General features: G+C 38.3%; 5 protein-coding genes across 5 annotated transcripts in view; all 5 read right to left on the bottom strand.

The window, feature by feature from the left end:
* Window positions 1-494: 494 nt before the first annotated feature.
* Window positions 495-959, bottom strand: LOC125253785 (histone H2B-like). The gene has a single exon (XM_048167893.1). The coding sequence runs from the start codon at window positions 898-900 to the stop codon at window positions 526-528; it is 375 nt and encodes a 124-aa protein (XP_048023850.1). The 5' UTR covers window positions 901-959; the 3' UTR covers window positions 495-525.
* Window positions 960-1,301: 342 nt separating this feature from the next.
* Window positions 1,302-2,250, bottom strand: LOC125253788 (histone H4). Its single transcript, XM_048167897.1, has one exon. The coding sequence runs from the start codon at window positions 2,217-2,219 to the stop codon at window positions 1,908-1,910; it is 312 nt and encodes a 103-aa protein (XP_048023854.1). The 5' UTR covers window positions 2,220-2,250; the 3' UTR covers window positions 1,302-1,907.
* A 10,895-nt stretch (window positions 2,251-13,145) lies between these two features.
* LOC125253783 (histone H2B-like) lies at window positions 13,146-13,581 on the bottom strand. The gene has a single exon (XM_048167891.1). The coding sequence runs from the start codon at window positions 13,564-13,566 to the stop codon at window positions 13,192-13,194; it is 375 nt and encodes a 124-aa protein (XP_048023848.1). The 5' UTR covers window positions 13,567-13,581; the 3' UTR covers window positions 13,146-13,191.
* Window positions 13,582-14,365: 784 nt separating this feature from the next.
* On the bottom strand, window positions 14,366-14,838 carry LOC125253773 (histone H3). The gene has a single exon (XM_048167880.1). The coding sequence runs from the start codon at window positions 14,786-14,788 to the stop codon at window positions 14,378-14,380; it is 411 nt and encodes a 136-aa protein (XP_048023837.1). The 5' UTR covers window positions 14,789-14,838; the 3' UTR covers window positions 14,366-14,377.
* An 8,395-nt stretch (window positions 14,839-23,233) lies between these two features.
* The window catches only part of LOC125253765 (stonustoxin subunit alpha-like), a 49,748-nt gene continuing 47,406 nt past the window's right edge, over window positions 23,234-25,575 (bottom strand). The window contains exon 5 of the mRNA XM_048167875.1: window positions 23,234-23,979. Coding sequence (XP_048023832.1) covers window positions 23,423-23,979 — 557 coding nt within the window. The 3' untranslated portion in view covers window positions 23,234-23,422. The remainder of the gene's footprint in view (window positions 23,980-25,575) is intronic.

Raw genomic sequence — 25,575 nt, 5'->3', positions numbered from 1 at the left:
TAAGAATATTAAGAAAGTTAATATATTTTATGGTATGTGACATTGTAATTGTCTCTGTATATAAATAAATACACAAAGCAACCATTCTCTTGCTTTTTAAAATCACTCTTTTTTTGTATTTTGTCAAATGATTAAATTATCCCCTACGCCGTCCTCTTTACTGTTGCTTAGTGATTTTTGCGTTCTTTAGCTACAGCACTTAACCGTTGCCGTTCCATCAGCAGCTGTTGCTTAAAGTCCCTAATATATGCAGTGCAAGTTAACCAATATAGAATTTTTTTTTTTTTTTTTAGAGCTGAAAGTTCTGTTTAGCATTTGTTAATATCTTGAAACTAATTAAATTGATTCAAGGCACTTAGTTACACTTTAAAAACAAACATGAACACAAGCTTAAGCCATTAGTTTATAGTAAACTAACTACAGCGATTTAAGTTTAAATTAACTTCTACAAAAATTCAAGTCTCTTTTGTGTGAGTATATGGGTGGCTCTTAAAAGAGCCTTTGGGTGTGTGGGAGTCTCGGGGACTACTTGGAGCTGGTGTACTTGGTGACGGCCTTGGTGCCCTCAGACACGGCGTGTTTGGCCAGCTCACCGGGCAGCAGCAGACGCACGGCGGTCTGGATCTCTCTCGACGTGATGGTGGAGCGCTTGTTGTAGTGAGCGAGACGAGACGCCTCACCGGCGATGCGCTCGAAGATGTCGTTGACGAAAGAGTTCATGATGCCCATCGCCTTGGAGGAGATGCCGGTGTCAGGATGAACCTGCTTCAGCACTTTGTACACGTAGATGGCGTAGCTCTCCTTCCTGGACTTTCTGCGCTTCTTTCCTCCCTTACCGGCGGTCTTCGTGACGGCCTTCTTGGAGCCCTTCTTAGGCGCGGACTTGGCTGGTTCAGGCATGATGCTGAATGATCGCAGAACTGACGAATCAATGTGACTCACGAGCGACACAGAGGCTTTTATTCTCTACCATATGCTAATTTACACAGAGAGACGGGATCACCTGATTGCCTGTTTTCATAGGCCACACCCATAAACTCGTGTTTCACTGGACAAATCAAAGCATCACGCGCTGAATGAGAGCCAATCACAGGCTGTTAAATGATAGCCCCGCCCACCGCCAACAGTTTGAGCGACACCCCTCCCCCCAGTTTCCTTTGTTTCATTTCCCGCTCTTTATTTTCGTTTTAATCGGATTGTGAAAAGACAAATATTCTGCAGGATTGTGTTTGAAACTCCATATAGATTGAGAGAATTTTGGAGGGAAGAATGATTAAAAAAGTCTCTTAAACAAAAGCCCATTTGCTGGTCATATTTAGATTTGTCTATATTTTGTAAGACACTTTAATTCAAAGTCTACAGGAATAAATCGTGTCATGTGACACAAATTAGACAATTACCCGCAGTTTCACAGATGAGGATTAAAGCTAGTCTGAGACTAAAATACATGTTTAAACTTTAACTAAAGAAACTTGTGCTGTCCTGTCTTAAAATATGTCAGTGTCACTGTTTTGTCTCAACAGCAATGTTTCTTTCTAAGACACATTTATATAAGATAATTAAATCCTAATTTAAGATCTCAGTCTAAACGCTGTCTGTGAAACTAGATCTTAATCTCAGAGAAATGTGTTTCTGAAACAAACAAAAATGTTCTGGTTATAAAGTTTCATCTCCAAAGAGTAATTAAACTCAGTTTTAGATGCAATTACACTCATAATATTAAAGTAACTATATTATAAAATCTCCATTTTCATTTTGTATGACTTTCATGGTTTATTCAGAAGTGTTTATGGTTCATGTCTGAATAACACATGAATCAATATGATCTGATCAGCTCTTTGTGTGTAAGAGTGTGTGGCTCTTAAAAGAGCCGTTGGGTTTGTGTAGTTTCTCCTGGTTTCAGGTGTTTATCCTCCGAAGCCGTACAAGGTTCGTCCCTGTCGCTTCAGCGCGTACACAACATCCATGGCGGTGACGGTCTTTCTCTTGGCGTGCTCGGTGTAGGTGACGGCATCGCGGATAACGTTCTCCAGAAACACCTTCAACACACCGCGGGTCTCCTCGTAGATCAGCCCGGAGATGCGCTTGACGCCGCCGCGGCGAGCCAGACGACGAATGGCGGGTTTGGTGATTCCCTGGATGTTATCGCGCAGAACTTTACGGTGACGCTTCGCGCCTCCTTTCCCGAGCCCTTTCCCGCCTTTGCCTCTTCCAGACATGATCTATCAGACGATGATGACAAATAAAAGATAATACAACCTTACAAGGAGGACTTTTACACTTGCTTACAGGACCTGACAGAAACCAGCGTCATGTCACATGGCGCAACACGCCCCTCCCCTCAAATATATCTAGAGCACGTGATTTAATCCCAACTCTAGCCGTTTGTTTAAGATTTTATAATATTTATTTCCCAAAGATCATATAATTTACAGTTTTACTAGTTTACACTGAAAATGCTGTTCTACAAGCTCAACAAAGTAAACAAAGAGGGATGTTAAAGTGAAATGATTATATTGTGGCACATCTATGTTATATCTTGTTTATGCTTGTGTGTGTTTGAACATGTATGTTTTAAGTGTTTTTACCTCTTTAGTAAAAGAAATGTAGAAATCGTAAACAATTGAAAGCCAGACAGAATTATTTTAATGGTAAACTTCAGTGATATAATGCAGGATTACGTTCGATACATTCACAACTTCACTGCCTGCGTACATCTTAAATATTATTGTCCCTGATTACATTTAGAAAATATTCTCAAAATAATGTGCACCATATACTATCCATTATGTTTACTAAACTAAAAATGTAGATATGAAATAATTTCAGGCATAAAATCAGGCACTATCACTCTGCATGTACTCACTCAAAAATATGACTCTATATTATACAGTTAATTTACATTCATGAAGTGATAACAGGTTAAATAAAGGGGGGGGGGGGGTCTCAAACGCTTTATAACCTGCATATATTGACCTCTGACACTTTGGTTTGACACAAACACCAAAACTTATGTAATAATTACTGATGCTGGAAATGGTCTCATTCAGAGCAGGTTTGGTGGCTCTTAAAAGAGCCATTGGGATGCACTGAAGCGGGTTTAACTGCAATGTGTGGACTTAGTACCTACTACTTTTTCTCCTATTTCAATTTAGCAAAACATTCATCCGTAAGATGCGAAAGAGAGCTTTGTGTGTGCGATCATCTGAAGCGCGTTCATGGAGAGCCGCGTCACAGCGCGCAAATACTCTCGTACAAATTCTCATTTTTTATTTTTTATTTGATGGTTTCTCAAGACTCTTATTCCTCGTCTGGGATCATGTAGGGCTCTTTGAAGCTGCACTGAAACTGTAATTTTGACCTTCAACTGTTTGGAGGCCAGTGAAGTCCACTATATGGAGAAAAATCCTGGAATGTTTTCATCAAAAACCTTAATTTCTTTTCCACTGAAGAAAGAAAGACATGAACATCTTGGATGACATGGGGGTGAGTAAATTATCAGGAAATTTAAATTTGAAAGTGAACTTATCATTTAAAGTCCATGATGATTCTATCAGAGATGGCAGATAGAATTATTCATTCCAGTGTCTGTTTCGCTTTAAATCACGAACTCTGTCATTTTCTGTCATTGTAACTGAAGAGCGCGAGCCCTCCCGTTCGGCACGCGCTTGCACCGCGGTTCATCTCAATGATGATGCATCGGCAGGTGAGACCTGAACATCTCACGTTGCTATCTTTGTTTAAACTAAACTCATTTAAACCTCGCCAATTTAAACATTCATCCGTAAGATGCGAAAGAGAGCTTTGTGTGTGCGATCATCCGAAGCGCGTTCATGGAGAGCCGCGTCACAGCGCGCAAATACTCTCATACAAATTCTCTTTCAAGTCTTGCACCTAAATGGACAAATTCACACAAAAATTGTGTCAACATCTTAGCGAGTATCCTAACAAACAGGTTATGTCTTAAAGAGAGAAACGAGACAGACAGCGCATGTGTGTCAGTATCAGTGTTCTGGATCTATTATGTCTTAAAGGTACAGCAGTCTAATATTCCTGCTTTGTGTGTTTAAAGTTAATCAGAAGACGAATAAATCACTCTTGACTGAATAGCTTTTGTATCTTAATGTTTCATCTTTATTTAATTATTCGCATAGGCGTAATTTGCGGGTGGGACATGTCCCCACCACTTTTTGAAAGGGTCGATATTGGCACAGCACGGATATCTAATACAAAAGAAACACCTCTAGTTGATTATCAATTTGTGTTAATAATAGGCGATCTGGCGCTGGGATGTGTTGTTTTTGAAATCATGTTGAGTGCTCGTTGTCGCTGTTATCAGAGGCGCGACAGTGTTCTCTCGGCGCTCGTGCACACTGCGATCCACGCGGACGAGCGCTTCAGTCTATCGCTTACCTGTTGCAGAGACTATTCATTACATTGAAATCACAAAACAAAATACGCATAAACGTGTCCCTGCTCTTGATATACAATCACTGATGAACATCTTTGGTTTTAATGAGAAAAAATAATAAATAAATTATAAATGGATGGATTAGAACCCAGAACCTCTTGCACGCTAAATGAAAATGCTGCCACTAGTCCATCAGGACAATATCAAAGGCAGATCCTCGTATTTATTAATCAATGTACATACTCTCGAGACTAACAACATATTGTATTATAGCTGATGTAAGGAAGAAACTAACATTTTAATTTTAATATGATATTATTATTATTATTATTATTGTTGTAATAATACAATTACAATACACCCCCCACACATACACATTCCTGTCCCACCCACTTTTTAAAACAAAGTTAAGCCACTGATTATTCGTATTAGTTTTTATGCAGTTATTTTATATTTGATTACTTCAATTTCTGTATTTGAAAAATATTATTAGATAGTTGAAAAACTTGTAAAGCATTGTTGATTTTTTTATGGTTTGGTGTACATAAATGTATGAGCTATATTAAATCATATAATTTGGTTATTTGGTGTCCTTTTTTGGAAAGGCATCTAAATTTACCTTGAAAAATAGAGTTTTGTGAAAATCACACTTCAATCTGATGGTTTGCTGGATATAGGCAATGATGGCAAAATGGACGTGTTAAACAAGATAAATGGTGTATGCTCAAATTTCACGATAAGTGCGCAATTAAAAAAATTAATCTAATGACAGCACTAGTAAATATCATCTAAATACTCTACATGGCAAGAAAAAAAAACTACAATTTTTTTTTTTATGCAAGTTTTCATCTGTTTCTGTCTTGTGCTCCTGTAATTCAATCATCCTCTCATTTTTTTCTCGATTTAGCTCTGTTTTGTTCTTTATTCAACAAATACCAGGACTGTTCAAATGAATATTTGTGTATTTGATTCTTTGGAACAACTACAATATAGTCTATGCTGTTACTCCAACGGTAAGACTTAAAGCTTGTCTGGCTATCACCAGACCAAGCTCAATTTAAAATTGAACATTGGTCTGGGAAGTCTGATATGTATTTTCTACTGCACACGAGGCGTGATCAACGAGCATTATTCACGCAATTGGACAGTCCTTCAACCAATCAGATCAACGATCCGGGTGACATACCTTGCAGAGCAACACGAAAACTCCAGTTTGTATTGGTTTGTAGCATTGATCAGTACACTGTTAGAAATTACCAGCATTTCACAATAATTAACAGTATTATTTTACAGTAACTTGTTGTAATTAAATTTCCCTGTAATATCCCAATGAATACCTGTAAAAACTACAGTATCCTTGGATTTTACAGCATTTAACTCTTATTTTACAGTAAAATCTTGCAATCTAAAACCTGCTGTTATATCACAACAAGGTCTGTAATATCACAGCAACACAGTGAAAAAAATAAGGATTTTACAGCATTAAACAGTATTATTACAGTGAAATATTGTATTGAAATATGCCCTGGGAAGTCACATGACATAACCGAACTGTTTTGAACTGAAGGCGCCATCGTGTCCCTCTTCTATTCCGGGCTGAATGGAGAAGGTGAGCAGCATGCATGTTTGCAGCACTTACACCCATGTTATTTTAATTAATGGTGCTTGCCAAAGGCAAAGCATCCATTATTGTTATTCTAAATACTTATTATTATTATTCTTCCACACAAAACTTCGGCACGCTACTCGTCCCGCAGCGTTTGTCCTATACCCATGAATGAGCTGTCAAATCGAGTTACAGGACCCTAGCAACCACTCCATAGACTCAAATGGATCAAAATGGATAACTTTGGATTTAAGTGTTTTAGGAATGCCATGCATGTAACCAGTTACAGCAGCATTTATTATAATATTCACACACACACAAAAACTTTTAGTTCTTTAAAAAATAATATATATATAGTAGGAGGGGCTTCCTTTTCAACTGTATTGTTATTGTTGTATAAAATAGTTTATTAGGCATTGATATAACACAGCTTCTAATATGTGACCCTGGATCAAAAAAACAGTCTTAAGGTTTAATTTTGTTAAATTGAGATGTATACATCATCTAAAAGCTGAATTAATAAGCTTTCCATTTATGTATGGTATGTTAGGACCATATATATATATATATATATATATATATATATATATATATATATATATATATATATATATATATATATATATATATATATATGTGTGTGTACATACACACACACACTATAATAAACAGATCTTGCCATACTAGTAGGTGGTGTTATTATAGTTTCATTAATATTTTGAATTCAATCTGCTTTTATTTTAATTTTAAAAGTTTTAGTAATTTTGTTGTTATTGCCATTTTTATAATTTTTTTGTTGTTTTTCAATTTAGTATATCAGGTTAATTAATTAAACGTAATAACTTGTTATTTTCAATTAAAAATAAATATAAGAAATATGTACGTTTTATTCAGTTAACATTTATTTCAAGTAATGAAAAATGTTTTTTTCATGATTTTAGATTTTGTTAAATATAATAACATTAACACTAGTAAAAATCTTATTTAATAATATGTGTCAATAATGTCAATAATGTCCTTAGTCTTTCCTTCCTGTGGGGCATCCCAGACAGAAGCTAGAATACTTTACTTTAAATTAATTATGAATTAAATTATATAAATTATAGATTAAATGAAGTTTGTGTAACCAGGGTGGAAACTGGACACATTGCGTGACTTTTACTCATAAACAAGCCCGAAATACACCGGGACACTTATTTTGAAATGTCTAATGCTTTATTGTTTCAGGCCGCTCATTCAAATCCAAATTAGGGAGATAAAATATGCATTCTTACAACCTATACAACATATTACCATATAAACACTGTAAAGTAAACATTGTCATAATTGATCAACATTAGTTAATAAGCAGTCGCATAAATGTGTGCTTTTATCGGATTGCGATCTGCTCTGAAGCAGTCTGAAGAACGCACAACAGCGCCAGGCTCAGGCTTTGAAACTGAAGCGCTCACATTTATTTTATTAAATCAAAGCTTAAATCAACATTATTGTTATGATTTGTACAACATTATTATTATTATTTATTATTTTAAATGCGGATTTGCCTCGTCACAAAATTATGTGTAAATAATGTATAGCGAAGGTGTGATTCTATTGGTTGTACAATCAAAGCTCGCTGCTGATTGGCTGCGAAATTGATGACCCGGAGCCGTTGCCACGGGATCGTCCACACTATTGTCTTGAGGTGAGTAAGATGGCTGTGTTCAAATGCTGTATTATAAAGACTTGTAATGTGAAATGTAGCTCTTTATTTTAAATACGTGTAGGCAATATTATTCGTATTATAATGTGAGGTATAGTTTATGTCGTTTTTGTTGACATTGAATGTACCTTTATCTCTGTAAAAATCATAATGTGTTTGATACTGTAAGTTAATGTTTACAGCTAATGTTAGCCTTACTTCTATCTTTGTGTGAAAACGTAATATGATATTGTGTGTGTTTGATTGATATTACGTTTGCCATTTGCATTTAGCATTACTTACTGCGTGCATAAGGAGTGTATTAATTTTGGCGCTCATTTTAAGCTAACCTTGCAGCATCCACTATCATGGTAGCCTACCTTATGAGATGATGTAAGTTTGTATTTTACATTCATGCATAATGGATGCATAGATATTACGATGAAAAGTGTCGATTGCTCCATTAAATCGATTTAGATTTAGATTTTAGGTTCATGTCATTTAAAGACAGCTTTGACCAATCACACGTGTTTTTTTGTCTATTTTGCATTTAGCATTACCCACTGCATGCTGAGAAGTGTGTTAATTTTGGCGCTCATTTTAAGCTAACGTTGCAGCATCCACTATGGTAGCAAATGAGATGATGTACAAGTTTGTATTTTAAATGCATGCATATGGATGCATAGATATTACGATGAAAAGTGTCGATTGCTGCATTAAATCGATTTAGATCGTTTATGTCAAAGGCAAGCGTTGAGCAGAACCAATCACACGCGTTTTCGCTGAGCTTAGGAACGCAATGTCCAATCGAAGGCGGTTGATTAGTCAGCGGTGAAGAAACCCGGTGAGAACAGATTGCGCGCTCACGACAGAATTCTCTAGTGCAGATATGATGTATAAGAAATTCATTAATGCGATGCAGACAGATTTATTGAATCTAACGGGTGTTTTTTGTCTTTTCTTTGGTACAGGGCCTTGTTGTAATGATGCAACCTGCTGCTCCTAATGTTGTACTTCAAAGAGCCAAAAGAGAGTTTGATGCTTGAAGTTGATGTAAGATTTTTTAATTCAAATATTTAAAATGCAAAATGAGTGATTACATTATCAACATTTACCTTGCATGATTTACTACCTCTGACCAATGAACAATATTTATCCTTTATCCTAAATCCATGCTATTGTGTGTTAACTATGTTACAGCCATGTGCCACTGTTGTGGACGTCAATACTGCAGAATTCCCCGGCACCCCCTGCTTGATCATTCAAGGTAATGTTACTTTGATCTAGTATCAACATTTCTAACTCATTATTTTGTTTTCATTCTAGAAATCTACATGACCACAATAAATAATAATAATTATAATAAGAATTACATTTGTATAGCCCTTTGTATCTTAAGCAGATCGCAAAGTGCTCATAACACATAATGTTGTATCTGTTCATTTCAGGTGACATGATGAAGCCCTCTGGATGGCTTATATCCATCGAGGGACATGTCGTGATGGGCCCACACCCTTTCTTTTTACACGGAGTAGCTGCTTTCTTCAGCAGCTATTACGTATTCAACCTTGAGTATCCTGCCGCTGGATCTTTGACGCTGGAGTTCATTCAAAGGTATTTTATAAAGATCACATTTAATCTTGTAATTCACATTATAGTACAGGCTTACAACTCAATGATTGTCTTGAGGTCGAAAATGCTGACAAACGAGGTACCTGAGGCTAGCCTGGTGAGACCATCCTGATCTCGCAACTGGCCCTCAGGCAAACCTAACCTGAGGCACCTTGGCTAAAAATGGCAAAAAAAAATTATGGTGAGAGTAAGATCTAACAAGTTTGGATTATAAATCTATTAGGGTTTGATGTGGGGGAAAAAGCACAGAAAAAAACACACCTTGATAAATGCTGTCTGCAGTACATACTGTAAGTCTATTTAAAACTGAAACTATCTTTGCTTATTAACAGGTGCTTCCTGGGCATCAATCCTGAAAGAGGCTCAAAGACCAAGAAGCGGACAACAATGAACCCTCATGTGAGCACCCTTTTGAGGAAACTTATTGACTTTGAGTGGGCATCATAGTTTTTTTTTGCAGCGGTAGTTGTCAGGCTCAGTTTTGAGTAGCCTTGTTCTTTTTGTAATTTTTCAAGACAACTTTGCCCTACAAGATTTTTACACAATGCTGTTGCGTGTGGACTCATTATAATGTTTGAGACTGAGAGGAGCGCCTGACCCCTTTACGACATTTCTTCATCACTCTCTCCCTTTTATGACTAGAAAGTTGAATTTCTTGAACTCTTGAAGTTCTTGGCATCTGCTGTACATTGAAAAACATTTATTTGTTAATAAATATGCCATTGGGCTAACGTTGACTTTACCTCAGAGTTGTTTGTTGGGGGGAGGGGGTTAATTGTACAATGGTTGTAAATTCACAGTAAATGGAAGCTTCATTTGCATTACTTTTACAGTGTTATTGGACAATTTTAGCATGACTTCCATAGTATACATTGTAAATTCACAGTAAATTATTGTCAACTTGTACATTACTTTCACAGTACACACTGTAAAAGTACAGGGCCTTGTTGTAATGTACAGCAAAAGATTGTAATTCCCCAGTAATGTACTGTAACATCACAGTAATTGCTTTGTCATTGAAGCTGTAAAGTTACAGTATACAGTTGTGCTTTTACAACAATGCATTGTAATATCACAGATATAAAATTACAGTAAATTGCTGTGAGTATATTTCACAGTATATTGCTGTAATCCTTACTGTGAAAGTCATGCAAAATTTATCCAATTATTTATTGTAAATTTACAACGAAAAATTTTGCAGTGTAGTGATGGGAAGTTCGGATCATTTTACCGACTCAGACTTTTGAGTCTCGTTCAACAAAATGAACGAATCTTTTTTCGAGTAATTTCGTTTATTTTAGCAAAATGTAATTAAAATGTTACGTGTTACTTCCCCAACACATCTACTACTTATGCAAACATTGATCACACTGCAAACAATACAAAACTACAATGCTATAAGATTCAGAAATGATTAATTCATTCTTTACCTGGGTCTTCAGTTTATGACAAGCTGATTAAGCTCACCTCACTCACCTCTTGTCTGACAAGTCTTCGGGTTTAAGTCATTCCTTAATGACGTGACAGGCAGTCCCATGCTAAACCAATGCAGTCTGAGCCGGAAAGAGAATTGATTAGTTCTCTTCATGAGTCATTCGGGTTTTGAGTCGTTCCTTAATCACGTGACAGACCCATACGCTATTTCTGACATTTCTGTCACTGTTTTTGTTACTGTTTCTTGAGGATCTGTGGTGTGTTATTATAAATAAAGCCCTGTTATAAATAAAATATTGATTAATTTATCTTTTTGACTGTCTATCTGTAAATAAACACTAGGCTATATAATAATATAATAATCCAAGCCTACAATACGAAGTATTTATAGCCTAGTTTGTTCATTTTTACTCCAATTTTGAGTTTGCTGTTATAATAATTGCTTTTCCTAGGCAGACTTGACATATTGGTCTAATATATGTATAAGAAGATTGCTCAAAAAGGACATAATGACATAAATTAAAAGCAAATAACATTTTGAATTTGAATTATTAATGTTAGTTTAAAACATCAAGGTTATGATAACTTCAGCTTTAACAGTTGTACACAAACTCAAACAAAACTGGAGAGTTAACGTTATTTACTAATAAATATAATGTGCTTGGGTCACACAGCATAGTGTATGGGTCTGTCACGTGATTAAGGAAGGACTCAAAAACCCGAAAGACTCATAAAAAGAACTAATCAATTCTCTTTCCGGCTCAGAATGCATTGGTTTAGTGTATGGGTCTGTCACATGATTAAGGAACGACTCAAAACCCGAAAGACTCATGAAATGAACTAATCAATTGAATCATCAGGTGAACTACTACTAGCAGTACAGAACCTGTAGAATATTGCACATGCGCGACTGAACGAATCACCCCCCAAGACGACTCGTTCTTCCCGAGTCACATTAAAGATTCGTTCAAAATGAACGAATCGTTCAAGAACGACACATCACTATTGATCAGCGGTTTGCAGAAGCAGCAATGGCATCGAGCGATTTTTGCAGGCTGTGCAAAAAAAACATGAAAGTGAGTGGTATTTACACCCACTCAAGCGATTTGTTTGCTAAACTAAATAAGTCATTCAGCATCGTCGAGAGGTTAAAAGCTGCTTGCCGTCGCTTCTCTATCTCATCGTGTTATACCCGCCAATAGCGAGCAAGGTGGATAAGCCAGTCTGTGATTGGTTCCCGCAAAAGTGTAACAGAGGCAGCAGAAATGAATGTACGGGTTTCCAGACTGAAGCCATGGTCACACTAGACTTTGAACGTGCAATTTATTCGGATGCTGTAACAGTCGTGATATGACATCACGGTCTACAACGTCTTTTTTATAAACATGAATTCAACATAACTTAAAGCAATACATTCAAAATATAAAAATATAGAACCTACTCGACTTTACTGCAAAGAATATAATTCTTTTAATTCAGCCAAGGTCATGCCGTGACGAATAGATCTTCTACTGGTCGCACGTCTTCACGTGATGCGAATTCGCAGGTAAGGTGTGGTCACACTGCACTTTTCGTTCCATTGACTTCCATTCAAACGCATGCGAATGCGTCAGACTGGAAACGCAAGCTCGTGCGAAAAATTTCGCATTTCGCTGCGTTCCAAAGTTCAAGTTTGGTGAAGTCTGACCTGCGAATTCGCATCACGTGAAGACGTGCGACCAGTAGAAGATCGATTCGTCACGGCATGACCTCTTGGCTGAATGAAAAGAATTATATTTTTACAGTAAAGTCGAGTAGGTTCTATATTTTTTACATTTTGAATGTATTGCTTTAAGTTATGTTGAATTCATGTTTATAAAAAAGACGTTGTAGACCGTGACGTCATATCACGACCGTTACAGCATCCGAATAAATTGCACGTTCAAAGTCTAGTGTGACCGCGGCTTTAACCAAACTTGAACTTTGGAACGCAGCGAAATGCGAAATTTTTCACACGAGCTTGCGTTTCCAGTCTGACGCATTCGCATGCATTTGAATGGAAGTCAATGGAACGAAAAGTGCAGTGTCAAGTCGCTGGCAGATCAGGCTGGGTTTACCCAGTCTAACTTAGAGCAGTTGTAAAGTTAAACAATATTTTCAGAATAAGTTTTATCCAAAATAACAAACTTTAAGATTGAAGTTCTGTTTAGCATTTGTTAATGCCTTGAAACTAATTAAATTATGCATTGATTCAAGGCACTTCAAGCTAATATTATACTATAAAGACAAACATGTACACAAACCATAAGCCACTAATTTATAATAGGTTGTAAAAACAGCGACTGAAATTTAAAATAAACCTCTTCAACTAAAGTTAAAAGTCTCTTTTCAGTGAGTATGTGGGTGGCTCTTAAAAGAGCCTTTGGGTGTGTGGGAGTCTCGGGGACTCTACTTGGAGCTGGTGTACTTGGTGACGGCCTTGGTGCCCTCAGACACGGCGTGTTTGGCCAGCTCACCGGGCAGCAGCAGACGCACGGCGGTCTGGATCTCTCTCGACGTGATGGTGGAGCGCTTGTTGTAGTGAGCGAGACGAGACGCCTCACCGGCGATGCGCTCGAAGATGTCGTTGACGAAAGAGTTCATGATGCCCATCGCCTTGGAGGAGATGCCGGTGTCAGGATGAACCTGCTTCAGCACTTTGTACACGTAGATGGCGTAGCTCTCCTTCCTGGACTTTCTGCGCTTCTTTCCTCCCTTACCGGCGGTCTTCGTGACGGCCTTCTTGGAGCCCTTCTTAGGCGCGGACTTGGCTGGTTCAGGCATGATGCTGAATGATCGCAGAACTGACGAATCAATGTGACTCACGAGCGACACAGAGGCTTTTATTCTCTACCATATGCTAATTTACACAGAGAGACGGGATCACCTGATTGCCTGTTTTCATAGGCCACACCCATAAACTCGTGTTTCACTGGACAACTCAAAGCATCACCCGCTGACTGAGAGCCAATCACAGGCTGTTAAATGATAGCCCCGCCTACCGCCAACAGTTTGAGCGACACCCCTCCCCCCAGTTTCCTTTGTTTCATTTCCCGCTCTTTATTTTCGTTTTAATCGGATTGTGAAAAGACAAATATTCTGCAGGATTGTGTTTGAAACTCCATATAGATTGAGAGAATTTTGGAGGGAAGAATGATTAAAAAAGTCTCTTAAACAAAAGCCCATTTGCTGGTCATATTTAGATTTGTCTATATTTTGTAAGACACTTTAATTCAAAGTCTACAGGAATAAATCGTGTCATGTGACACAAATTAGACAATTACCCGCAGTTAATTTAAGATCTTAGTATAAACCCTGTCTGTGAAACTTAATCTCAGAGAAATGTTTCTGAAAACAAAAATATTCTAGTTATAAAGTTTCATCTAAAAAGAAAAAAAAAAAAACTCAGTTCTAAATGCAATTAAGTAACTATTAAAAAGCCTCTATTTTCTTTTAGATGACTAGCATATTTTAATATTTTACTCAGAAGCGTTTCGTTATGTGTAAATAACACATCAATATTATCTGATCAGCTCTTTGTGCGTTAGAGTGTGTGGCTCTTAAAAGAGCCGTTGGGGTGATGCACTGATGCGGGTTAAGCGCGCTCTCCGCGGATGCGGCGGGCCAGCTGGATGTCTTTGGGCATGATGGTGACTCTCTTGGCGTGGATGGCGCACAGGTTGGTGTCCTCGAACAGACCCACCAAATAAGCCTCGCTGGCCTCCTGCAGGGCCATGACAGCGGAGCTCTGGAAGCGCAGATCCGTCTTGAAGTCCTGAGCGATTTCTCGCACCAGCCGCTGGAAAGGCAGTTTGCGGATCAGCAGCTCGGTGGACTTCTGATAACGGCGGATCTCTCGGAGAGCCACGGTCCCGGGCCTGTAGCGATGGGGCTTCTTGACGCCGCCGGTGGCTGGCGCGCTCTTCCGCGCTGCTTTAGTAGCGAGCTGCTTCCTCGGGGCTTTACCACCGGTGGATTTACGAGCGGTCTGCTTGGTTCTTGCCATTGCTCAACTCTCCTTCTCTCTGTCCTGCTTGTGCTGGAAATGCGGCTTGATGTTTCAAGTCAAGTCAAATTTATTTATATAGCGCTTTTACAATTGGTAATTGTTTCAAAGCAGCTTTACATATTAGAAGCACAGAAAAAAGGGAAGTGGTCAAAAATAAGCTGTACAAACAAGCGTGGTAATATGTAACATATACAAGATGGTGCTACATTAAGCCAATGTCGGCTGACTCCCAGGGGTGGAAAAAACCCCCTAGGAGAAAAACCCAGCGTGCTAACACTGGGAAAAAAGTCCTAGGAGGGAAAAACCCCTTGGAAGATATATATAATATATGTAAATGGATATGGAGATCAAAATCTGAATTATACATTTTTATTATAGAGATTAAAAATAGATTATATATAAATATATGTAAGCGGATACGGGGATTAAAAATCTGAATTATAGATGCAGCCAGAACTGGATCTGTAGGCCCATTGTCTCCTGGGCTACGTTGTAGTCAGGTCCAGACACAGGTTCTCCATCTGATCTGGATACGGCCTGGATCCAGCACCCGGCAAACCTCAGGATAAGCAGAGAGACAGATATTAGCGTAGATGCCATTCTTATTCTGATGTACAGGTATATCTAGTGTTATAGGAAATGTTCTCGGTTCCGGCCGACCTAATTATTGCAGCGTAACAATCCTTTAACGGATTTGAAAAATGTTAATGTATTGATAATGTGTTATGTGTATGCAAGAGCAAAGAGATGTGTTTTTAGTCTAGATTTAAACTGACAGAGTGTGTCTGCTTCCCGAACAATGCTAGGAAGATTGTTCCAGAGTTTAGGTGCTAAATAGGAAAAGGATCTGCCGCCTTCAGTTGATTTTGATATTCTGGGTATTATCAACTGGCCTGAATTCTGAGATCGCAATAAACGTGAAGGACTATAATGCATTAAGAGCTCACTTAGGTACTGGGGAGCTAAACCATTTAGAGCTTTATAAGTAAGTAGCAAGATTTTAAAATCTATACGATGTTTAATAGGGAGCCAATGTAATGTTGACAGAACTGGACTAATATGGTCATACTTTCTGGTTCTAGTAAGAACTCTAGCTGCCGCATTTTGGACCAACTGTAGTCTGTTTAAAAGCCGAGCAGAACAACCACCCAGTAGAGCGTTACAATAATCTAGTCTTGAGGTCATGAATGCATGAACCAACTGTTCCGCATTTGTCATTGAGAGCATATGTCGTAATTTAGATATATTTTTTAGATGGAAGAAGGCGGTTTTACAGATACTAGAAACATGACTTTCAAATGAAAGATTGGTATCGAAGAGCACACCCAGGTTCCTAACTGAGGACGAAGGTTTAATGGAGCACCCGTCAAGCGTTAGGGAGTATTCAAGGTTTTTTCGTGAGGAAGTTTTTGGTCCAAAGATTAGGATATCAGTTTTTTCTGAATTTAATAATAAGAAATTTCTTGTCATCCAGTTTTTAATGTCAGCTATGCATTCTGTTAGTTTTGTGAATTTGTAGGTTTCGTCAGGGCGCGAGGAAATATAGAGCTGAGTATCATCAGCGTAGCAGTGAAAACTAACACCATGCTTCCTAATTATCTCTCCTAAGGGCAGCATGTACAGAGTGAAAAGCAACGGTCCTAGTACTGAGCCTTGTGGTACTCCATATTGAACTTGTGAGCGATACGACATCTCTTCATTAACTACTACAGACTGATAACGGTCAGATAAGTACGATTTGAACCATGCCAAAGCAATTCCACTAATGCCAATATAGTTTTCAAGTCTTTTTAAAAGAATGTTGTGATCGATAGTGTCAAAAGCAGCACTGAGATCTAATAACACTAATAGAGAAATACAGCCACGATCGGATGATAAGAGTAGATCGTTTGTAACTCTAACGAGAGCAGTCTCAGTACTATGGTATGGTCTAAATCCTGACTGGAAATCCTCACAGATTCCATTTCTTTCTAAAAAGGAGCACAGTTGTGTTGAAACTGCCTTTTCTAGTATCTTTGACAGAAAAGGTAGATTCGAGATTGGCCTGTAATTTACTAAATCTCTCGGATCTAGTTGAGGTTTTTTAATAAGAGGTTTAATAATAGCCTGCTTAAAGGTTTTTGGCACGTATCCTAGTGTTAAGGATGAATTAATTATATCAAGAAGTGGACCTACGACCTCTGGAAGCATTTCTTTCAGTAGTTTAGTCGGCATTGGGTCTAACATACATGTCGTTGATTTTGATGATTTGATAAGTTTAGATAATTCTTCCTCTCCTATAGCGGCGAATGATTCTAGTTTTACCTCAGGGACACTACAGTGCACTGTCTGAAGCGAAACTGTGGACGGTTGCATGTTTTTAATTTTCTCTCTAATATTATCAATCTTGCAAGTAAAGAAGTTCATAAAGTCATTACTGCTGTGCTCTATGGAAACGTCAGCAGTTGAATCTCTGTTTCTAGTTAATTTAGCCACTGTGTCAAATAAATACCTAGGATTATGTTTGTTTTCTATTAAGAGATTTGAAAAATAAGTAGATCTAGCATTTCTTATAGCCGTTCTGTACTCAATCATTTTTTCTTTCCACGAAAGGCGAAAAACTTCTAGTTTTGTTTTCTTCCAACTACGTTCAGTTTTTCTAACTGCTCGTTTTAGAGCCCGAGTGTGCTCATCATACCACGGCGTTGGATTAGTTTCCTTAATCTTCTTTAGACGTAAAGGAGCGACTGCATCTAATGTGCTGGAAAAGAGAGAGCCAATAGTTTCTGTTGCAGCATCGAGTTCTTCTAAGTTGTCAGGTATACTAAGGCGATGAAACTGCTCAGGGAGATTATTTATAAAGCAATCTTTAGTGGTAGACGTGATGGTTCTACAATATTTATGGCTGGGTGGTGGTTTTGTAGCCTTGGCTAATTGTATTATACACGACACTAAATAATGATCTGATATATCATCGCTCTGCTGTAGAATTTCAACAGCATCAATATCAATTCCATGCGACAGTATTAGATCTAAGGTATGATTATGACAATGAGTGGGTCCTGACACGTGTTGTCTAACTCCAATAGAGTTTAAAATGTCTGCAAATGCCAATCCAAATGCGTCTTTATTATTATCTACATGGATATTAAAATCACCAACAACAAGGACTTTATCCGCAGCCAGTACTAACTCTGATAGAAAATCAGCAAATTCTTTGATAAAGTCAGTATGGTGTCCTGGTGGCCTGTATACAGTAGCCAGCACAAATGTCAACTTACATAATGTTACATAAAGCACCATCACTTCAAAGGAGTTATATTTGAAATTCTTTTGAATGATTCTGAATATATTACTATAAATTACAGCAACACCTCCCCCTTTGCCTTTCTGTCGAGGATTGTGTCGATAATCATAACCTTGAGGACTAGATTCATTTAAAGTAATGTAATCGTCTGGTTTTAGCCAGGTTTCTGTCAAACACAGCAAGTCTAGTTTATTGTCTGTGATAATTTCATTTACAATAAGTGCTTTTGAAGAAATAGATCTAATATTCAGTAACCCAAGCTTTATCATTTGTTTATCTGATTTATCTGTGATTTTCATTTTTTGAACATCAATTAAATTTTTACCCTTAAAAGGTTTCGGAAGTTTTTTGTATTTACTAGTTCGAGGTACAGACACAGTCTCTATGTGATAATATCTAGGTGAAAGAGTTTCTATGTGCTGTGAATTATTTGAGTTCTGTGACGTGAGGCGGCTAGCAGACGGTCGGTTTAGCCAGTTTGTCTGCGTCCTGATCTGGGCCCTGGTTTGTCATGTTTCAGCTCTAAGACTATTTGCCAAATTTCTAGAGAGAAGAGCAGCACCATCCCGGGAGGGATGAATACCATCTCTTTTCAACAGATCAGGTCTGCCCCAAAAGCTTTTCCAATTGTCTATGAAACCTATATTATTCTGCGGACACCACTTAGACAGCCAGCCATTGAGTGATGATAACCTGCTAACTATCTCATCACTCCGACGAACAGGAAGAGGGCCAGAACAAATTACTTCTGCTGACATTGAATTTGCGAGTTCACACACCTCTTTAATGTTAATTTTAGTGATCTCCGACTGGCGAAGTCGAACATCATTTGTGCCGACGTGGATAATGATTTTAGAATATTTACGTTTAGCATTAGCCAGCACTTTTAAATTTGCTTTGATGTCAGGTGCTCTGGCCCCCGGCAAACATGTGACTATGGTGGCTGGTGTCTCTATTTTCACGTTCCGTGTAATAGAATCGCCAATAACTAGGGCACTTTCAACAGGATTCTCAGTGGGTGCGTCACTGAGTGGGGAGAACCTGTTTGATGTTTTAATCGGAACGGAAGAGTGGTGTTTGTTCTTGCCATTATGCCGCCTCACAGTCACCCAGTTAGCCTGCTGCATGGCTTCTACAACCGGAACCGAATGTGCAGTGTTTACTAGGCTAGTCGCATCCAAAGCAGTATCTAAGGCCCTTTCATTCTCACTATCCTCAATTAAAGTTTGGATGCGTGTCTCTAATTCTGAGATTCTCTCTGTCAGCCTGACAATATCCCTGCATTTATCACATGTGTAAGGCTCACTGCTGACAGAAAGAGCTAAGCTGTACATGTTGCATTTAATACACATGATAATCGTCGGACATGACTGACCGTGTGTTTGATGAACGCCGTCCGAAAAACTGCAACGCACACGGGACTCGCTGGCTGGATGTCTCGGTCGCTTGCCGGTGCCTGGGGCAAGGGTGATGTGCGGGACGCTGTACCTCGCGGTGGATCGATGAATGCCGGGCAGCAACGTCTCCACAGCTTCCCGATCTGGCGAGGACAGATCAGAATAACATACATCTGATAAATCCGCCATTAAATCGACAAGGAAGGTTGGTTTAGAGGAAAAAAGAAAGTAGACGGTAGCTAGCAGGCTATGGCTAACACTAGGTGATTACGCTGGTGGATTGCTAGTAATAAATCGTTCCGTTTAGTAATACTATGCAATAGGTTAAGTAATCTAGTGAAAAATAAGAAAGTTATATTATGTGAATAGGAATAAAGAGAAGGATTTAGGATAAACTCCACGAAGCTCCGAGCGTAGGTCAGACAGCAGGCCAACTCTCAATGTGTTTGCTGTTCACACCCTGACGAAGGCAATAGCCGCAACGTGTAGGTGTGCTACTTGTGTGTCTCACCTGTTTTTAAGTAACAGCCAAGATGAAATAAAGGCTTTTTAACATTATTTTTCGCTTGATTCGAGTGCCTTGGATTACCTACGATTACAAATCTTCCTAGCATTGTTCGGGAAGCAGACACACTCTGTCAGTTTAAATCTAGACTACAAACGCATCTCTTTAACCTGGCATACAGATAACACATTATCAATTTATATTTTCAAATCCGTTAAAGGATTATTAGGCTGCATAAATTAGGTCAGCCGGAACTGGGAACACTTCCTATAACACCAGATGTACTCGTTACATCAGATGAAGAATGGCATCTACGCTAATATTAGTCTTTCTGTTTATCCCGAGGTTTACCGTAGTCAACCGGATCCCGGCCATATCCAGCTGAGACCAAGGACCGGTGCCATGATACGACCACAACGCAGCCCTGAAGTATCATCAGAGATCGAGTCGACTAGATCATCCATTGTGAAGACATCATCAACACTACAGCCAGTGCCACAGTTCCTCAACAGACCGTCCATACCGACGTGATGAATACGATCCTCAACTGGATGGAACTGACATAAATACGTTGATTGTTGTGATCCTATCAGACTTATGATAGCAACCTGATTGTAACAAAGCACTGTTCGCCAGAGGAGAACTGCCCCCCCGACTAAGCCTGGTTTCTCCCAAGGTTTTTTTCTCCATTTTAACAACTATTTGCCACTTGTTTGCAACCTGATCTCACCTGTTGGAGTTTGGGTTCCTTGCCGCTGTCGCCTTTGGTTTGCTTAGTTGGGGACACTTGACATTTGATATTCAACAGTATTCTTGACATTTATTCAACAGTGCTTTGATCTGCCTGCATTGACACTATTATTTAAGAGCTGCTGTGCAGCCAAATTATGTACCAGTTATCAATGTAAAGCTGCTTTGACACAATCTGCATTGTAAAAAGCGCTATATAAATAAAGGTGACTTGACTTGTTTACTGAAATCATGTGACTTTGGCCGTTTGATACGCTCCACTGATTCGAAACAAAAGATTCGTAAAGGTTTCGAAGTTTCATGAAGCAGCGTTTTGAAAGGATTCAGAGTTAATAAATAAAACATAATGTTGTTTATTAGCGCCACCATTGAGCTGAATCTCACAAGATTAAATACACAGCCTTGTTTTGACACTATATACAAATATGTTAATTTTGACCTTAAATATGTTAATAATTAACATTATTATCTGGTGAAACTTCTTCAGCTGCTGACGGCTGTTTGTTGAATAGTCTGAGTGATATTTGAAGAATATGTTATCATTTGACCCAGAGAAGAAGAATATAAATGTTTAACTGTATTGATGATAATTCTGCAGATCTGCGAGTGTTTGTCAGCTGTAGCGCCCCCTATGGCTGGATTTGAGTATATTGTCCTGTTTCCTCTTGATATCATCTGTGTGTATCAGGATTCATTAGGTTTGATCAGCAGAAACAGATCAATACATACAAATGTCTGACTCCGACTGTTTAATATCTTCACTGTGTTTTGATGTATCAGGGTTTTTATGACTTTTGTCATGAGTTTGAGTAAATTAGATCAAGAGTTTAGACTGTTTTAATTTATTTCCTCTATGAAGTACAGTTTCTGACACCTGTTGTGGCAAAAAAAAATCATCAACCCCGACTCTACTGCATAAGAGACAAACACGTCCAATTGTCTTTAAAGGTTTTATTTCTTGCAAGAAAGGTCAGACAGGTCATACAGAAACACAGGTAGCTGCAGAGTGTAAGACCAAGAACGAAAGCTTCCCTTCACTTTTATATCTCTAACCTCCAAGGCCGAAGTCTCTGTCCTTTTACCATATTAGGAACATCTCTTAGTGGCTGTAACTTTCCACACATTGTTAGCACAGACATGTTTTTAACATACATCTTACATGTCCCCATACTATATCTTGCTCTTTCTATTTATGTCTCTTACAGTTGTTTTCCTTCTTAACCAAGAATAATGACCCCAAAGGTTAAAGGTTTCTCTACCTAAAGTTTCCCATACATCACACACAGAGGTTTTACATTACAGGATACATAATTCAACCTTGGTATGTTTGTGGAGGAGACATGCACATTTTAAAATTTCCACAACACACCCAAACATGTTTTAAACAGAAAAAACAATAATTGATAAAACAGTACAAACACAATAATGATGCAGCAGCTTCAGCGCTTGAACCCCTAAAATACACCTGGAATGAAAATATGCTTAACAAATCTCAATTCTACATACATTATAAATGATTGATGTGACATTATAATAAAAACTGATTTCAATCAACAGCTCATATACACACCGTCACTCATCATGATCACACACACTGATCTATGTGAGGATTTATCACACACACACACACACACACACACACACACACAGTATTAATGTAATAAAGAGTCTCTATAACATAATAATATAATATCTAACTGTCACTGTCATGATCACACGTATGTCTGTCTTCATGGACTCTTATTTTGAATTCTCTTTGTCGTGTGTCTGTTTTTCATTTCCTGTGGTTTAGTTCCTGCTTCCTGTGTTTTCATTTCCATAGTAACAGTGTCTGTAACCATGACAACTTCTCACCATCAGGGGTTCTGGGGAAGCTGCAGTTTTCACAGGACAGTAAATGCAACGCAAATTTTAGTTCAGCTACATTTTTTCATCTAATATATCATTTAATAATTTGTAATAAACACTTTAATATAATATAAACACTATAAAAATGCTGTATTTTTTAAGGAACAATAAGATGAAATAAACGGTCCTCTTTTTAGTGATCATAAAGTAAGAATTTTTTGAAGCATCGAAAATACATTTTGGTCCAAAAATAACAAAAACTACGACTTTATTCAGCATTGTCTTCTCTGTTGTCAATCCGCGTTCATGACTCCACAGTGACGCTGTTGACGTGTTATCCGGTGCGCCAGAGCTTAGTTTACAGTCTGAGCAGTCAGAGCAGGGCGGGCGAGAGCCGTGAGAGAACGGCACGAGGCCGGTGACGCGAGAGTTAATGAGCTCCACCTGGGAGGCGCACCGGCCTTGAGTCTCTCACGGAGGAGATCCGGAGGCATAAAAGGAGGAGCGACGACAGTGAAGGACAAGAGAGGACCAGGCCTGGATATTATTTTATGTTTGATTATGTTTGTGTGGCCGGCAGACGTCCGCGAGGGTCTGCCGGCATTACTTTAGTTTTGTTCTTTGTTTATTTTATATTAAAGTTTTGTTGAATGTTCGCCGGTTCCCGCCTCCTTCTTCCCGTATATACGAACTGTTACATTGGTGCCGAAACCTGGGAGGAAGGAGGCGGGAACCGGCGAACATTCAAGTCTTGGATCATCTAGTCAAGCCAGTGTGTGACAGTCACTGATTTATCAAGAGCTCAAAGCATTATGGGTAGAATCTATACAGTCTTTTCAGGTTCATCAACACAGTTTCACTGATGATCCATTACCATAAATCCCAAACCCAGGATAGAGCGGTAGAGTGAATTTGATCTGGACTGTGTAGATGAAGATCATTGTGTCTCCAGAGACGCTGTAGAAGGACAGAGTTCCTGCTCTGTGATCCACATACACTCCTACTCTATAGTGATCCACACCATTCACTGTTCTGCTGATGATGGGGTGTACAAAGAGATAATTGCTTGTGTTACATAATTTGAATGAGTATCTGTCAGGAGAGCACTCCAAACTCCAGGACTGATCATTACCTCCAAACAACATCACATAACCCCCTCCCTTCCTGCTGATGCTCTTATATGACACTGCTAAACACACATCATCTCCACTCCACTCAATCTCCCAGTAACAGCGTCGATCACACACACTCTCTCTACACAACACCTGCTGAACATCACCAAATCTGTCTGGATGATCAGGATACGACTGTGGTGGGACAGTGTTAGTAATCACTGTGTTGTTTTCAGACAGAAGGAGGCATTCATTCACTGTGTTCAGATCCAGAGTGAGCCGAAGGGAATCTGATGGAGATAAAACACATCACAATCAGGAATCATCAATCTGTCCATCTTTTAATCTGTAAACATGATTTCTGCTGCTTGTTAAATGAACTTCATTAAAATGAGTTAAAGCACACAATTACTGCACATTCTGTCCTGATTTAATTGAGTAAATCCACTTAAACACGTCAAACTGAAGTTGACTTCATCATTTCTGTTGAACAAACTGAAACTGGGCAGTGGATGTTTAGTTCCCAGCATGCTTTGCTCTGGTCTGGATCTTTACAGAATCTTGAGTTCAGATCTGACGAGTTTATAGGATTTGTCTTAAATCTGAACTTGATTTAGGATCTTCTCCTATCTCACAGAATCTCGTCTGTAGTTTGGAAACCTTAAAGCGCTCCATCAGTTCGAATCAACGAAGCGAAAGGTAGAAAATCAAACTTGATTGGGGCGTTTATTACATGGCTCTCTATAATGTGATATTCTGATTGGTCCATCAGTATTTATTACTCATGTTCACTGTTGTCCATGGCAACATGTATCTTATTTCATACAAACAACTGGCGCTATCTTGTGTTTCATTTATTGAGTGCATTGAAAAAAGATATCAGAGAACGTCAGTTCAGTATTAATATTACTGTAATATTGTTGCACCTGTCAGGGTTTATCATGATGATCTCTTACACATAATGAACAGCACAGAGCTGCACGATTCAGGATAAACTGAGAATCACATTGTTTTTTCTTCAAATAGAGATCGCGATTCTGAACACACAACTAAACAAAATAACAATTTACTAGAGGTTCTGACAAAATGTTAATTTCTACAGTCTATTTAATGTTTAATTTGAATTAATTATTTTAAAAATCAGATTCAGATAAAGATTCAGTGACACTCATTAAGACTTCACTTGTTTCGTTTCTGGATGAATCAGTGTTTTTGAACGAATCTCTTGAATGAATGATTTATTGACAAACACATTTTTAGCAGGGGGTATTGCACAAAAGCAAGATAAGGGATTAAGCTGGGATTTTACAGTTATCCTGGATTAATTTAGCCCTGACTCAGTTGCATGAAAGCAGGCTAAATTAAGCTATTAAGTTATTATGGAGATTTATTCTCCAGAGCAGGTTAACAACCAGGATAAGATTAATCCTGATTTATCTGTTAGTTCCACTGTCAATCATAGAAATTAATGTGTTTTACAGTCACTCCATGGTCTTCTGTAAATATGTTGCATCATTTTAATTATCCTGCATTAAAATACTATAGATATATTGTCATTCATCTATTTATGGATACTGTTATTTTACTGTTATTTTATTTGGTATTGGCAGCACATTGGTGACAGTTTATCTTCCCAAATTCTAGTTCACACACTGGATTAATAGCTATGTAGTTTACTGGACATTCATGAGAAAGGTAGCAGACCACAATTCCCTTGGATTTTTTTTTTTCTCCCCTGTTATCACTTATCAGCTTGGAGCTTTGGAGAGAAAAAAAAAAAAAGATTAATACATTGTGTTACAGTCATGGTTCAGTGTGAATATGATTATGAGCCTATTTAAATGCTAAAATTAGTACAGATAATAATTACAATTCAATGAGTAACT

The sequence above is a fragment of the Megalobrama amblycephala genome, linkage group LG19, assembly GCF_018812025.1.
Source record: "Megalobrama amblycephala isolate DHTTF-2021 linkage group LG19, ASM1881202v1, whole genome shotgun sequence".
Classification (NCBI taxonomy): Eukaryota; Metazoa; Chordata; class Actinopteri; order Cypriniformes; family Xenocyprididae; genus Megalobrama; species Megalobrama amblycephala.
This window is presented reverse-complemented; position numbering and strand designations above follow the sequence as displayed.

Bases quoted from the DNA above. Each gene is read 5' to 3' on its own strand.
- LOC125253785 (XM_048167893.1), bottom strand. From the start codon at position 900: ATGCCTGAACCAGCCAAGTCCGCGCCTAAGAAGGGCTCCAAGAAGGCC.
- LOC125253788 (XM_048167897.1), bottom strand. From the start codon at position 2,219: ATGTCTGGAAGAGGCAAAGGCGGGAAAGGGCTCGGGAAAGGAGGCGCG.
- LOC125253783 (XM_048167891.1), bottom strand. From the start codon at position 13,566: ATGCCTGAACCAGCCAAGTCCGCGCCTAAGAAGGGCTCCAAGAAGGCC.
- LOC125253773 (XM_048167880.1), bottom strand. From the start codon at position 14,788: ATGGCAAGAACCAAGCAGACCGCTCGTAAATCCACCGGTGGTAAAGCC.